At 41.9% G+C, this 16664-nt stretch overlaps 1 protein-coding gene across 1 annotated transcript in view; it reads left to right on the forward strand.

Annotated features, from left to right (window-relative positions):
* CDC23 (cell division cycle 23) overlaps positions 1-8590 on the forward strand; it is an 18151-nt gene extending 9561 nt beyond the window's left edge. The window contains exons 2-16 of the mRNA XM_009331456.1: positions 5-141; positions 879-1016; positions 1281-1323; positions 1661-1766; positions 1863-1995; positions 3221-3398; positions 3492-3589; positions 3823-3904; positions 4487-4640; positions 4794-4913; positions 5270-5345; positions 5674-5735; positions 6617-6695; positions 6795-6914; positions 7780-8590. Coding sequence (XP_009329731.1) covers positions 5-141; positions 879-1016; positions 1281-1323; positions 1661-1766; positions 1863-1995; positions 3221-3398; positions 3492-3589; positions 3823-3904; positions 4487-4640; positions 4794-4913; positions 5270-5345; positions 5674-5735; positions 6617-6695; positions 6795-6914; positions 7780-7950 — 1697 coding nt within the window. The 3' untranslated portion in view covers positions 7951-8590. The remainder of the gene's footprint in view (positions 1-4; positions 142-878; positions 1017-1280; positions 1324-1660; positions 1767-1862; positions 1996-3220; positions 3399-3491; positions 3590-3822; positions 3905-4486; positions 4641-4793; positions 4914-5269; positions 5346-5673; positions 5736-6616; positions 6696-6794; positions 6915-7779) is intronic.
* Positions 8591-16664: the final 8074 nt, after the last annotated feature.

Here is a 16664-nt window from a genome sequence, read left to right on the forward strand (position 1 = left end):
CCAGGAGGCAGCGCTGCAGCGCTTCTTCCCGGCGGGGACCGCGGGCCGCTTTTAATCCTGTCCACAACTATTACGGAAAAAACGCGGTGGCGGTCTTTCTCCAAGCTTGGGCGCAGGAGGCGGCTCTGGGTGCCGGCTGTCGTACAGGGCTGTGGCGTTCCCTTCCGTTCCGCGCTGAGCGGGGCGGACAGGGCTCGATGTGCTTTCCCAGATGAAAGCGTTCCATTTTGCGTGTTGCTGTGCCCTAAATGAGATACTCTGTAAGCAAAATTGAAATCGTGCTGCTTAACTTTAATTTGTATTTGTCTTTGTTGAGGCCAAAATGTATTGTAATACAAATTATGCTGTGCCATTAAACTTGTGCTCCTTAGGAGGCAAGAGAAACGAGTTGTATCTTCATCCCCACCCCCCTAGGTGTAGAGTAGGACTTTCGGGTATATGCCTGTTCTGTTGAATTACAGCAGCATAATATGTCATAAATGCATTTCAAGGCATAGTTACCAAGGAAATGTTTGCATTTAAGTTAGCAGGTTAATATTGTTTGATACGGAATTTCTGAGTAGGTTTCTTGTTTATGGTCATTCATATTCATTGAACAGCTAATTCATGCCTTCTGGCAGCTTGCCACAAGGGGTTTTCTGGACTCTCACTTTGTTTTAAATGTTTCTAACTAGTCTGTACTCACTATTTGAGAACTAGGAATCAGATCGTGTGAGGGAATGGAGAGACTTTTCTAATGGTACTCAAACCATCTTTGAGGATGAATAAACTACGTTTTTAGCTTTCAGAGCAGGTTCATTGATATGATTGTAACTAGGTGGTTTTTGTAAAGCATGTCAGAGCTTCTGAGGTCTTAAAACTTTTCTGTGTCCCTGCAGGAGGATGCTCGTGATCTGGATGCCTATACGTTAGCCAAGTCTTACTTTGATCTAAAGGAATATGACAGGGCTGCCTATTTTCTACGGGGCTGCAAGAGTCAGAAAGCTTACTTCTTGTATATGTACTCTAGATACCTGGTAAGATAGAAGGAAAACTCACCTTTTAGCACTGAACTCCTCTGCTTCCCACCCCTCCCTGGCATACCTTATTTTTTGCCTATTTTGTTCCAAATGACCATCTAGAAATCCAAATTATATGTTTGGGGGGAAGGGAAATAGGGGTGTTCTTTTTAGAACTGTGACGTTTGTGAAAACTCAGTTTGCATACTGCTGCTAGCATTGCAGCAAACATAAGGAGTATGCTATTGTGATGTAATCTTGGTTTTCCTCTGTTTTCCACAGTCAGGGGAAAAGAAGAAGGATGATGAGACAGTGGATAGCTTGGGTAAGTCTGTGGTGTCAAGGAACACAAGACAATATAATGAAGCTTCCAGTAATGCCTCTTCATGTAAATCATCTTGGTTTTATGGCTTTCCCCTCAATTTTTGGATAATAGTGTGCTGTAACACGATTTCTTTCATTTTGTTTCAATTAATCTATTCGTTCTTCTGTTAAAGCAGGTGATCAGACTAAGTGATCCTCTTTTAAAAAGAGGAAAATAGTCACAGACTGGGAAACCTTCAGTTCATCTCAGTGATGATTCTGAATATACCCTAGACTTCGTAATTGCTGTGGTAAGAATCTTGACTGAAAGCTAGCTGTTTGACTTTCTCGTCATGCAGGACCTCTGGAAAAAGGACAGGTGAAAAACGAAGCTCTACGAGAATTGAGAGTTGAGCTCAGCAAGAAACACAAGGCACGGGAACTGGATGGATTTGGCCTTTACTTGTAAGTGTCTGCATGTATTTCTAATGTATTCATATGTATTTGTGTGGATATGCAGAGTTTTATGATTCTGATTAACTTGATAACTTTTCTTTACAGGTATGGTGTCGTGCTGCGGAAGCTGGACCTGGTGAAAGAAGCAATAGATGTGTTTGTTGAAGCTGCCCATGTCTTACCTTTGCACTGGGGAGCCTGGCTGGAACTTTGCAACTTGATTACAGACAAAGAGATGGTAAAACTTGGGAGATACCAAGATGTGGTAACAAATTGAAGAGTTCAACCTGATTGAGTAACCAGTGGTTCAGTTGCCACAAGATTGATGTCACCCACTGCTTTATTCTGTGAGACTCTATCAGACAAGGCAATTCAAGATTGTAAATTACATTGTTAAAGCCTCTTTTTCTTCAATTGCTTGCCATGCTGTAGCTTGAGAATCTTTATACAGGCAGAGCTAATTTCTTACCATTCACCCTCAAAGTGGTTTAAGAAATGGCTAATTCGTGTATTCTGAAGTAGTTGCCAGCAGGGTTATTGCCTTGTCACATGAAGGAGATTCTCCTAAGATACTTCTCATTTTCTTTTTCTTTTTTTTTTCTTAATCTGGCTCTAGTTCCACAGTTATTGAGCATTTTTGGTGGCCTGGAAGGTTATATAGAATCACTGCTTTTAAAACTAAAACACTAACGTAGGTGTTGCCTTTGTCAAATACAAAGCGGCACATATGAGATGAACTGCATCAAAGAATTGAACTTAAATAATCTATTTTGGTTTTATATCTTTATGCATGGGATTTTATGAGACCACTCCTGGAATTCTTCAGTCAGTTCTGGCTGGTGGAATATTTAAAAAAGTAGAGGGAGAGCCTTACTGATTTGTGGAAAAAAGGAAATGGATTTTTGATGAGATTATTTGGAGTCTGTTCACTTAGCTCATCAAAAATAGTGATGTGATATGGATGTTCAAACATAGGAAGAAAGTACAGTCTTTCGAAGGACTTCTGAATTTAATGGAGAAATACGGCCAGTGGCTGAAGCAGAAGTCAGGTGCTGTCAGATTTGAAGACAATAATTTCTTCACTGATTGACCAAATGAAATGGCTTCAATTCTGCAATTTCAGCAGTCGTGGGAATAGATTGGGAGTGACTAAATAGAATTCTATGGTCCATATTGTACTGCTTTTTAGACTGGATGTCTTAATGCTCCTTCCCTGTTTCAATATTCTCAATTTATAGGCATTACTTAGTCTCTCCTTTGGAAGAACCTGCTATTAATTCTTGGTCCTAATACTGCTCTTTTGTAGCTGGTGTTATGGTTTAAGAAAGCGATTGCAGGAAAGCCTCCTACCTCGAGACCATCTACTAAATCATGGGAGGGAAGATAATGGATTCTTTGCCACGGGTGGCTGTTAGAATACTACTGATTGTCATCTCTTCCTCCTCTTCTTTGGTTCTTGCTAGTTGAAGTTCCTGTCCTTGCCAGATACATGGATGAAAGAGTTCTTTCTTGCACACATTTATACAGAGCTGCAGCTGATAGAGGAGGCTCTGCAGAAGTATCAGAGTCTCATTGATGCAGGATTTTCCAAAAGCACTTACATCATCTCTCAGATTGCAGTTGCCTACCACAATATCCGAGGTCAGTGACGCTTACTAGCTAGTAGGAATGAGCCTCTTAATGCAAAATTGGCATTTATAGTCCTTGTTCTCCCATCTGCTGTTCTTTCTTCAGATATTGATAAAGCTTTATCCATCTTTAACGAGCTAAGGAAACAAGATCCTTACAGGATAGAAAACATGGACACTTTCTCCAACTTGCTATATGTAAGGGTAAGCACTCTTTCTGTTGTCTGTCCATAATGATGGTATTTATCAGAGGTACGTTAAACACTGGCAAAGCAGCTGGTGCTGTCTAGCCTCTCTGAATATAGGCTTTCAGGTTCTGCTTTCTGCTTTGCAACTCCTTGAAATAGATGCAATGTATGCATTGCTAACTGCCTAGGTCTTCTTTGAAACTGTAACATGCTCCTCTTCTCATCACTTTCATTTCTTTGTTTCACTAGAGCATGAAGCCTGAGTTGAGCTACCTGGCTCACAATCTCTGTGAGATAGACAAGTATCGTGTTGAGACCTGCTGTGTAATTGGTGAGAGCCAGCTCTTTTACATGTTCTTATTATGCTGTCTGCAGGCTGTGCGAGGAAATCTTAGAAACACTTGTGAAAATGATCAGCCAGCAAGGCTATCAAAACCACTTGGTGAATGTGGTTTCAGGCAGGCTAAAAAGCAGACCAAATAACAGAGTACCCTTTTCCCTTGTTTCTCTCTGAAAGAGCTGCTGTAATACTATCAGTGCAGAAGGGAGTTGAAGAAATCATTATGAAGGCCCGTGTAGCTGATAATCCCTTTATTTATAGTCCTGAAACTCCAATGGAAATGATAGTGTGTCGGGACCAGAAAATTAATTTGTTAGATCATGACATAAGTTTTAAGGCCAGGGGGATGGGATCTTAATTGATTGGTACAACCAGAAACGGATTGACCAGAACACTGGAGAACAGACTGGTATTAGGTCTCTGGAGGTTTGAATCAGATCTGCCTTTAATAGGACTCTATAAGTTAGGAGGTAGTAGATAATACCTCCTCCGTCTGTTTTCTACTTCTCTGCATTTTGTTTTTTTTATTTGGGTTTTTAAAGATTTATTTAAATATTGTGACTTTTGCTTTAGGGAATTATTATAGCTTGCGTTCCCAGCATGAAAAAGCAGCACTCTATTTCCAGAGGGCCTTGAAACTGAATCCTCGTTATCTGGGAGCATGGACGCTCATGGGACATGAGTATATGGAAATGAAGAACACATCTGCAGCTATCCAGGCTTATAGGTATCACTAATGTACTGCACAAAATTATGTTTGAGTCTGCATATGTAAGGATTGAAGTAGTATCTTCTATTTTTTGTTAGTCTTCTGCTGAATTCTGTTCTTGGTTTTGATCCTGGCTGCTTTCTGACTAGTTCATCTCCTTTTCTTTGACAGACATGCAATAGAGGTGAACAAAAGGGACTACAGAGCTTGGTATGGCTTGGGGCAAACCTATGAAATCCTCAAAATGCCATTTTACTGTCTCTATTACTACCGACGGGCCCACCAGCTCAGGTAGAGTTGAGAATGGAGCCATGTTTATTGGTGTTCACTCTGACATGGTTGCTACTAGCTAAGGAATTTAAATGCAGGAACTAAGTTGGGTAAGGGAGAACATCAATGCTATGTGATTTGTGCAGTCTCACTATTCCAAATGCTTTTAGTTGTATTAGTTAACTATTAACAAAGGCTTTGTCAGTTAAATGCCGAGGAATACTGGTCAGGAGTATAAGTGATCTTTTATGTAAGAGAGGGTGACAGACACTGCCAGATGTAGTTTTTGGGTTTGTTTTTTTTTTCCCCTCCCTTCACCCCACCCTGAGATCAGCTGTCTGTCCATCAAACTACATTTAGGAATTGCTCTTTTACAGACCAAATGATTCTCGTATGCTGGTTGCTCTAGGAGAATGCTATGAGAAACTCAATCAGTTGGTGGAAGCTAAAAAGGTAAGTGAGAACTGATGCGTGGAGTAAGACATTAGGATGTCTCCCAGCACACTAGGTGGAGTCACAGCAAAATTGTGTAGCTAGTGCTACTGGAAATGCATACGGTGTGTTGTTAGGAGCTTATTGAAACCATTTCTGTGGTGGTTACAATTGGGGAAGTTCTGCTGCAATGTAACTAGAGCAGCTGATAAATAAAAAGCGTCATCTACAGATGATAAATGCCCCTTTGCTGGAAATCCATGTTGTTTTCTGTTTCTAACTTGCTTGCATGAGTCATGAGCTGGAGTAATTTTTGTGGTGTGTTTGACTGACTTTCCTTCCTTGACAGTGCTATTGGAGAGCTTATGCTGTGGGAGATGTGGAGAAAATGGCATTGGTGAAACTAGCAAAGTGAGTATGTATTATCACTGAACTGTCAATATTGTGTTACATGCAACTAGCACTTTGATACCTAATGATAAAATACTAAATGTAAAACAAGTGGAATTGCTGCTAGGTAGTATTACTTTTGGAGCTGTGTAATAACTGGTATCTTTAGGTCTGTAGTGACGGCAAATTCTGGTGTCCAGCTTTAGCTTTAAGTTTCTCTCAGGATAACTAGAGGGAATCATAGCATGATGTGGGTTGCAAGGGACCTCTGAATCCTGAGGTGATTTGAGTAGGCAGTGCTAGCAATTTTATTTGTTGTGTTGAAACTTAAAGCAATCCGTGATGGTAGGTGACGTACAGAATTCTAGACTGATTGATTTCCTCCCCCCTCCAGTATGTGGTTGTGACATTGGGAAAGGGTCTAATGTGAAATAAATGTGAACACTCTGACATCAGCACTAATTTTTGGTGGGGATAAATTAATATAAAGTGGAAAAAGTGAAGGGGAAGCAAAAGGGCAAGTGAAAGGTGAAGCTGCTGTACGAAGACTTTTGAGATGTAGCGGGGAAGGAAGGAGCACTGGAGGAAATCGCCAGTAAATAGGATGGCAAAAGTCTGTTAAAAGCTTTAAAATGTAACAGAATAAGCAAACGTCCCTGCTTTGGTTGTCACTGCTTCTAGCAGTTAGTATATGACCGGTTCTATTCCTGGTAATGTGAATGTTCTCAAGCTGGATCATCTCTTTTTCCATGAGGGGCAGTACATGGTGCATGTCTTGCAAATTCTGAAGGAAAAGACCTGGCTTTAGTCTAGGTCAGGTTGAGTAGGTACTTCCTCATAGACCAAGAATGGTCTTTGACAGTGCAGTCTTGTTCCAGTGCCCTGTTTTTCTCCAATTCTAGGCTGCACGAACAGCTGAATGAATCTGAACAGGCAGCTCAGTGCTATATCAAATACATCCAGGATATCTATTCCTGTGGGGTAAGATGATATCTTGGGAATAAAAGGCAAAGTAAACATGGTGTAGACCTACCTTGGAAGGCACTCGGAGATGATGGTTTTTTACCCCCGTCACTGCAGGAGATAGTGGAGCACCTGGAGGTCAGCACTGCCTTCCGTTACCTGGCCCAATACTACTTCAAGTGTAAGCTCTGGGATGAAGCCTCAGCGTGTGCTCAGAAATGCTGTGCATTCAATGATGTGAGTAGTTGCGCAATCTTTGGCGTTTCTTTCTTAGGGGATCTATGACCTTGATCTTGGCTCTCCTCAGAGAAGAAGTCCTTTATTGAAGGAATGAGGGCTGTCTGACGTGCAGGTCACATCCTGAGTGGTGATGTGGTATACCTGATCACTCATACTGCTTATGATTGTCTAAAATCATGGAATATGGTGTAGATAGTAAAATTGAACCATGTCTCACTAAATAAAAGAATTTGAGGCTCCACATGGCAGTCTTAAAGACTGCTGAAAATCGTGGTGGTGAGGAGGTGGTTAAATGGTCAGACTCCCACACACTGTGTAGTGATGGCACTCACATAACTTCTTTTTTTCTCATCTTCTGTGTGTAGACAGTGCAGAGGATATAATAGTACTTGGGTTTTGTATGTGACTCCATATTCTGATATGTTGTGTATCTGTAAGTGGGCAATTCTGGATTTTTAACTTCAGCCTAGAGGTAGGCACTAGCCATAAGTGCAGGGTGTTTTGCCTATCCTTAACAAAGCTGCCTGGAACTCTGGAGAACCTGAATTCAGCTTATTTGAAGCTTCTCCAATCTCCTTTTTGCTGGAATATTTAGACAGCTTCAGTGGTTGATGGTCACTGTCTGAAATGCCCAAGTAACATGCAAATCAGTTGAGTAAAAGGAGGAAAGACTAAAAAAAGAAAGTGACATACCTTAACATTTTTAAGTAGCAGAAGAAAAAAGAAATGAGGATGGTTTTTATAGCTTGCAGCCTTACAGAATGACAAACTACTATAACTTACACTGCTTACATACTGAATTTGACCCAGAAACCACCAATCCATAGATGTATTGTTTTGTTTTTTTACAAATTGTTTTCAGACTAGAGAAGAAGGAAAGGCCCTGCTGCGGCAGATCTTACAGCTTCGCAACCAAGGAGAAACCTCATCCACGGATATTGCTGCTCCCTTTTTCCTCCCTGCGTCATTGTCAGCCAACAACACTCCCACACGTCGCGTCTCCCCGCTCAATCTGTCTTCTGTAACACCATGAACAATGCTGATACTTCTAACCTGTGCATTGAATGTGACATTGCAGGTGGGCCTTGCAACCACTTATTTCTTTCCAGTGAAATTTCTACATTCATTGTTGCCTTCATGTGAAAAGTAGGAATTATTAGAGCCCACAGGTGAAGACGGATGTGCCCCGACAGGCAAAGGTGCAGCCTATGTGAAAGTGCCTACGCTGAGATGTGAGAACCTGCTGTACTTCTCACCAAGTCATTCCAGTCAGAGGGCAGGCATGTTCCAATGCACAGGACTAATCCTAACTGAGGGACTGGGAAGAGCTTGTCTGCTTGAGTTAAAATATGTTTGAGGTTTGATTCTGCCCTGTTACGTCTGGTCTTTACTGAACTTCTTTGGATGACCTCTTAGTGGTATCATTGCTGTCTACATCAGAAACTGTTACCTGCCTGGCTGCTTAAGGACTCTCGCTTGTCTTGAACTACAGAGAAGATGTTCCACTAAAGCAGTAGATATAGGCACTTAGATATAGGTGCCATGTCTATGTTGAAGGACTGAGAAGCGTCAGAGGAATTCCAAGTAGCCACAGGTGACAGCTGTTTGCCGATCTGACAGATACTTTGGCTTTCAGTAGAAAAGCAGCCAGTGGGATAGCACAATTAAAAAACTAATGGTGGGCTTCTTTATGGTGCAGCTCTTGCGTACTGTAGCAAACGAAATTGGATGAACTGTAATGGATCATTTTGTTAAGGGTTGACATGCCTTGTGGACAGCGTGGTGCAGGGGATTACTCCGCTGCAGGGATGCTGCTTGTCCCTGTTCACACATCCAGCCAATAGTAAGGCTAAGTGTGAATTTCAAAGATGCATGCATATGCCCACGTACTACAGACATGACCATAAATGAACAGATTAACGTAAACAAGAGGACAGTGCCCTTAGATGCACTTGCTTAAACCAGAAACTGTAGAAGTGGCCTGATCCTGTTCCTACTTGCTTAAAGTTTGCTAGTGGAAGATATGTATGTGCTTTCAGTGACTTACCTGAAGTACATGTTCACATTCTCTGGTCTCTCCAGTCTCTGCCCATGACCTTAAGTCTCTTGGGTATCCATGTCTAGACCTTGGGTATCTTGTTCAGTCTCAACCCTGGACCTAGGGTATCTACAGATTTTGGGTTTTGCCTGATTGCTGGCTAGTCCCAGTTAGGGTTGCTATTGGAACACACATGTATGTACACAGAGTAACGAGCACAATGATACAGAAAACAGGCAGCAATAGTGTTTAATTAATAAAAGTGTAGAACACATTACGGTGATGAGTCATATGTCTCAGCCAGACAAAGGTTACTGACCAGCAGCCTGCTTGCATGCAGTTGGTAGCTCTTCTGCCTACCCCTACCCATCAACACTCTCATGCCTTCTCACTCCCCACCTTGTTTTCCCATGCTTGTTCCTCCTTGACCCATCTTCACCCTTCCCTTGGGGTCTGTCGTCATTCCCCTAGACATACTATGATACATTTTATGTGGTCTTGCAATCCCCTTCAGACATCTTAAATTTGCTCTTGCCTGTGAGACCCTTCCTGATAACCAACCATAGTCCTGGTTACAAAGCTCCTGGTTGAATCTCTTCAGAATTACACCTGGGTGGTTCGTTTAATGGCCCATCAACCTGTGTCTTAGAGCTCTAGTCTTGGTTATCTGCTGTCAGGCTTTATGTATCCATGTGCTTTATTTGTCACCTTGTCCTGTTCATTGTCTTGTCTTTTACATTGAAAAGCTGTTAATGAGATACCCTTACACATGTATCTAGTTTGTTCACAACTTCACTGAGGTAATGAAGGATAGAGGTTAATAACATGCTGACTTTGACTTGAATTGTCTTGCTCATTGACACTTAGTGCCCTTCAGACAAAGACAGCGTTATGTTTGGGCTTCATCTGCCTGGAAAGAAAGTGATTTTGGGTTTTTTTGAGCAATGACTTGTGAAGAACAACCAACAGTTTGGGATATCAGTTTGACCCATGACCTCAGACGACTTCAGCCAAATATCTCGGTGCTATTCAGTTACAACTTGTAAGCTTGATACAACCCGGAGGTCTTTTTAAAAGTACTTGAGGTTTGTATACATTTTGGGTTATGAATTATGAATAACCAACTATGAATATGTTAATACATTATGAATAACCTGCAGATGTTCATGCTAAACAAGCTCCAGTTTCCTCAGGGCTATCCAATAGTGGGATCACAAACAAATTGAGTTTTGTAATTGTCTGAAGACTTCCTTAGGAAGAAATAGTCCAAGTTTTCAACTGGATGTTTTTTAATGAAGGTTGTCCAAACTGTGGTGCTTATAAAGGTCCTGCGTTAAATCCAGTATCCAGATGTCATTGTGGGAGGCTGTCTGTAAGGATTAACTGCATTCACCAGATCTAAACAGTGGAACGGCATTGATCTGATACGATGCACCTTGCCTGCTGAGTTTCGAAGACACTTTTATCATTGGGACGATCAGTGAAACTTGGTTTCCCTTGATGTGGAGGATACTTCTTCCAGATACACCTACTTTAAATACTCATCTGTAAAAGATGCAGTAGGGTTGAGCAGTTATGTCTAAGTTGGGCTGTGAGGACTGCAAGTTCATCGTTTTGTCTCCTCTACCCCTAGCTTAGATAATGGCACTTAATGCCAAGTTCAGAAACTTGTGTTTGATGAAAGTGTGCTGATTGACATGTCTGCTGTGTTATGCCAGCTCTGGAAGTGTGACAATCCCTGTTGGAAATGATATCCATCGCACAAGGTGGGAGTGATTTGTTAAGAATAAGAAGAAAACTACACATAAGTAGAGGTTACCTACTGTCTTAAAACTGAAGATGTAATGGGACCTCCTCCTTTTTTTTTATTATGGCCTATTAGTATATTTATAATTACAAGCCGGTCTACTAGCTTTCTAGTATCTTGTAATACATAAATAACGTGTCACATCTTGTTACAAACATCAGTGACCTATAAAAATCAGTTTAGTAATGACAATTGATGATTGATTCTTATGCCACATAAACAGCAAGTTCTTATAATGTAAATTAAGCAATTTATGCAGCAAAAAAAATCTACTAGTTCTGTCTTTCCCTTCTGGTAAAACAAATAAGCTTTACATTTAGGATAAATAATCATTACACGTACGAGAGCATTCTAATACCTGAGGCACTGAAGAACTTTCAAACTCTTAATGTTTTCTAGGAACAATCAGTCTTCTAGAGAACTACTAACATTGGCTTCTTAATGCTTTGTGAGAGTTTGTGGGGGAAAAAGATAGTAACAAAATAGAACATTTTAACAATATTGACATCTCTTTAAAGGAGATGCTGGTTTTTACATCAGTCACATTTACCAATTAAAATTGTGCATCATAGGGTTAAATTTTGGAAACATTGATTTCTAGACAGATATGTGTCCTCCAGTACTGACTTACACAGTCTTCCTTCTATCCTGGTTCAGTCTATTTTTATCCTGGTTCAGTCATAGTACTCCACTGTTCATTATTAATCTCTTCCAGAGTCTTTCTGTACTTAACATGTTTGAAAGGACATTACTGAAATCAACAATACTGTTAATAGGTATAGCTACTTCTCTTCAGGCTATCGCCCTTTGGAGGATCACCCTGTAAAACAAACCAAAAAGACCCATTTGATTGTTACATTTTTGGAACACTTTTCTAAAGCTTTAACTGCTATTAGTGGAACTGCTTATTCCAAGATGGAAGTATTTATTCTAGTATTTCTACCTGATACACTGCAGGACTTGCTGTTTCCAGAATTACAGCTGGCCCTTGCCATTTCCTGGGCTATCTACATGGGGTTTCACTGATACCTTGATATGTTACGTGATTTTCTGCATTCCATTCTTTGCAGTTTAGGAGCTTTCCAGATATTCTACTGTTTTGAAGTTGTGGCCTAGATGGATAGCTATCTCTGACATTTATTTTATTAGCATATGTAGCCAGTGATCAGTTAATATTTTTTGCTATTATTCAGCTGTCAGTCCATCATTGCTAAAGTGTTCTTGTTTCTCAGCCAGTGACTATTATCATGTGAGGAGACAATCCGCAATGAAGAAACAGAACAGAGAATGACCTTGGGATATACAGGAGCTGGGGCAAGATCTTTCAGCTGTCAGAACTTTTGAATGTTATGTTGACAACTCCCCTGTTCTCTTCTGATTGAGTACCATAGTAACTAAAGCTTGACTGTTATTTAGGCACTTTTTCCTACATTTTAATATTCTTGCTTGCAAGCCAGTGCCCCTTTTTTGCTACTTCTGGGTACTTACTGTCTGGTGGTAGACATGGACCTGTTCCAGTGATATGAACGTGAATTTGTCCATATTCTGATTTATCTTTTCTCAATATTTCAGTTTGGAATCTGCCTGTTTGTACCCTCCAAATGTTGCTTCAGTGGTGCTTAGACACCTGCAACAGAAGTGTATTGCTGGAATCATCTGTTTCTCTCCTGTACATCCAGGCTGCTGCCAAATACAACCATTTGCTGAATCCAGAGTTAAACTATTTTTCTTGAGAAAGTAATCTCTAAAATGCCTTTCTCTTGTTCAGAATTCTGTGCTTATTGAACACAGTTAATCTCAGGAGTTACCAATTGCACTGTATTAAATAAAAAGCAGTTCTAAAATCTCTGTTTCTTCTTTATGTCAGGTATATGATACAAGCTGCATTTGTTCGATGATTCTGGAGGTCCTCTCCAGGGCCCAGGGCTCTGGCAGTACACTAATTGAGGCTCTTGTGTCAATAACCATTTTGGGACAATGTGAATTCCCATTCTCCCCAACTAAAGCGCTTAATTGTAGACCACCCCCATAAATCAGAAACCAGCCTAATCAATAGCCCATGAGGGTCTTAGAGTTGGGCACTCTTACATCTGTCTGAAACAGGTTCTGCTCCTCTTTCATTTGACTGCTGCTGTTTAGTAGTTCTCAAAGGGCATTAGTGGGTGCTCAGTTTCAGCATTTTTCATGTTTTCTACTCTTCATCTTATTTCAAATTGGATTCCAGTTCTTAGATTATTGCTTGCCTGATCTATTGCAATTTTACCCAAGAAACCTCTTCCCTTTTCCTTTATCTTGAGATAGTGACTTCTCTCAGTTATCCTGTTTATTCCAGGCAGCTGGCCTGTCACTAGCAAATGGGACTGCCTGGACTGGTTCACAGACTTCTTTTCCCTTCACTGTGAGTCTTTCCCTATCCATCTGCACTGTGTAAGTCTGTCCTGCTTGAATGATTTTGCTAACTGATTTTTTCCATCATGATAATTTACTCGGCTGTGTAAGTGGGTCAAAAAATGTCATAATGTCGCTGGAAGCTAGCTTGTGGCCTGTCTAAACGTTATCTTAAATATGTATGGCTAGAGTCCAGCTATACAGTATGTTAACTGTGACTCCTGTCTTGTTATGGGACTGTATAAGACCTCTGTGTTTATTCAGCTCAGGCATTTGGTGTAATATGGTATATGTTACTGTGGCTCCTATGTATTTATTTCTTTTTCATCTTTAAAAATAACAGGGAAAAACCCATATCCACTTGAGGTATTTTTATGATTCTTCTGGTGCTGAGCTTCATGTGGTAAATGAACACTGATACTTACGTCCTAATAAAGACATGCTGGATTTTCTTTGAAACTAACCAGCAATAATGAGGAAAAAAAAATCACCTGTGCTGTGGCAAATGCCAGCATAGTGGAAAACAAACTATTTCGCTAAAAGTATAAACCAGCAGGGGAGTGTGGAGGAGCATCAAACATTCCTTCTTTGGAAATAGTGTGATGTTTCTCAGTGGGGAGGGAATATCCCTGATATCTTCCACCAGTACTCATGTCCACATCTGCTAACATGGGTCAGAGGAAGGAGTGCACTGGGCTATTTGTCCACCTCTCATTACATGACCTGTGTCCTGGGAGACATCCTGGCCCCTATCAGCCTTGCTGCTGGCAGAGAGCTCGTAGGCACATTACTTCTGAGGCTGCTGAATATTGAAAGTTCTCTGGTACTACAGTGCTGAGCAGAGGACCTTGCAATGGTATGTTTGGAGGATGCTGACAAGAGGTGGTTGAAGGCTGCATGTGCTGAACTATGTGCGCAGGTGCTGCCTAGTGCAGCCCCTCTTGCACCAGTGCTACCCACCATGCTCCCGCAGCCACTGAAGGGAGTGTCCCCTGGGTGAGAAGGGACTGTAGAGGGACTGCAGTGAACCCAGGCGATGATGGTGACTGTGGTGTAGTGTGCCCTGGCCATGCCATTTTCTTGTAAGATGGTGACACTGACTCCTTATCTGGGGCGAGAGGGCAGGAAGCACTAGTTGACATATCACTGGTGTCAGTGTTGCAATTAAAACTGCAACTGTCTGTTTCAGAATTAGTGTCCTTATTCACCCCTATAAATTTATTACAGCCTTATCCCTATGGCTGTGGCATGATTTTAATCAAGGAAAAAGCATTTTAAAAGCCCTTTCCTATTTATCCATAGCTTCCTGTGCTTTGTGAGACCGATCATACAGGTGGGCACACCGGGAAACCTGCAGGCAACGCAAGGCAGTACAATCACAGCCCTTGGCCCTTTGTACAATGCATTTGCATTGTGTGCATATAGCAGAGGGATCCCATTTTCCTAATTCTGGGCATCTCTAGAAATTACTGTGTCTTATTTTATGCTCCTTAGCACCTGTTGAACCAGCATTTCTACAGCAAATGGGTTTAAGCAGCAAAATTGGATCTTGATGTATTTTGCAAGCACTCCCATAATTATTCCATGCAAGCCTGAGGATATGAATGAGAGCATTTGTAAAATTGTTGTCACCCTTTGCTCCTGGCTTGCCTTCCCTCGCACAGCAGCAAGCCTTTGTTGCTCCCTGATACCCTCTGGTCAACTAACTGGATAATTCAGTCATTATAGAGACCATGCAGTTTTGCCCCTCTTACTAGAGGCTGCAAGTGCCCTTACTTGCAGGTAGAGATGGCAAAAGGCCAGCTGGAAGAAGCAGCCCAAATATACTTAGTGAGGACAAAGTATCCAAAGACTAAACTACCAAAATCAAGGTCTTTACTGGGATAAGGGAACAGTGATTTATCAAAGAATTTTAACTGGTGGAAATATGGGAAACTGTTTATATGAATGATAAACAGAAAAGGCCTCATAAAGGTTGACTGCCAATAATTTTAAGTCCCAATTAAAAATCTTGGGAATTAGAGGACACACAACGCATAGGCAGTGGAGGCAGGGATGCACATCCTGAGGAGATTATAGGGATATGGCCTGGGAGGGTATCAGGAAAGCCAAGGCACAGCTGGAGTTGAACTTGGCTAGAGACGTAAAAAATAACAAGAAGGGTTTCTTCAGGTACATAGGACAACAAAGGAAGATGAAAGAAACTGTACAACTGTACAAACCTGGCTACAACCGACATGGAGAAGGCTGAGGTACTCAACAACTTTTTTGCCTCGGTCTTCTCCAGCAAGTGCAATAGCCAAGTTGCCCAATTCACAGAATCTAAAGGCAGGGACTGGGAGAATGAAGTACCGCCCACCATTAGAGAAGATCAGGTTTGAGACCATCCAAGGATCCTGAATGTGCACAAGTCCATGGGACCTGATGAGATGCATGTGAGAGTCCTGAGGGAACTGGCAGATGAAGTTGCTAAGCCACTATCCATCATATTTGAAAAGTCGTGGCAGACTGGTGAAGTTCCCAGTGACTGGAAAAGGGAAACATAACCCCCATTTTTAAAAAGGGAAAAAAAGAAGACCTGGGGAACTACAGGCCGGTCAGTCTCACCTCTGTGCCCAACAAGATCATAGAGCAGAGCGTCCTGGAAACTATGCTAAGGCACATGGAAAACAGAGAGGTGATTGGTGACGGCCAACGTGGCTTCACTAAGGGCAAATCGTGCCTGACGAAATTGGTGGCCTTCTATGACAGGGTTACAGTATTGGTGGATAAAGGAAGAGTGACTGATGTGATCTACCTGGACATGTGCAAAGCATTTGATACTGTCCCACACAGCATGCTTGCCTCTAAAATGGGGAGACATGGATTTGATGGGTGGACCACTCGGTGGATAAGGAATTGGTTGGATGGTCACACTCAAAGATTTGTGGTCAACGGCTCGATATCCAGGTGGAGACCAGTGACGAGTGGTGTCCCTCAGGGGTCCATACTGGGACCAGTATTATTTAACATCTTTGCTGGGGACATGGACACTACACCCTCAGCAAATTTGTGGATGATGAGTGGTGTGGTTGATACTCTAGAGAGAAGAGATGCCATCCAGAGGGACCTTGATAGGCTAGAGAGGTGGGCCTGTGCGAACATCATGAAGTTCAACACGGCCAAGTGCAAGGTCCTGCATCTGAGTCGGGGCAATCCCAAACATGGATACATGCTGAGTGATGAGTGGATTGTGAGCAGCCCTGCGGAGGAGGACTTGGGGGTATTGGTGGATGAAAAACTGAATATGAGCTGGTAATGTGCACTCGCAGCCCAGAAAGCCAATCGTATCCTGGGCTGCATCAAAAGAAGCATGGCAGCAGCTCGAGGGAAGTGATTCTCCCCCTCTACTCTGCTCTCGTAAGACCCCACCTGGAGTACTGTGTCCAGCTCTGGGGCCCCCAGCATAAAAAAGACATGAACCTGCTCGAGCAGGTCCAGAGGAGGGCCATGACAATGATCAGGGGGCTGGAGC

This window comes from Pygoscelis adeliae, unplaced genomic scaffold (genome assembly GCF_000699105.1).
Source record: "Pygoscelis adeliae isolate BGI_AS28 unplaced genomic scaffold, ASM69910v1 Scaffold108, whole genome shotgun sequence".
NCBI lineage: Eukaryota > Metazoa > Chordata > Aves > Sphenisciformes > Spheniscidae > Pygoscelis > Pygoscelis adeliae.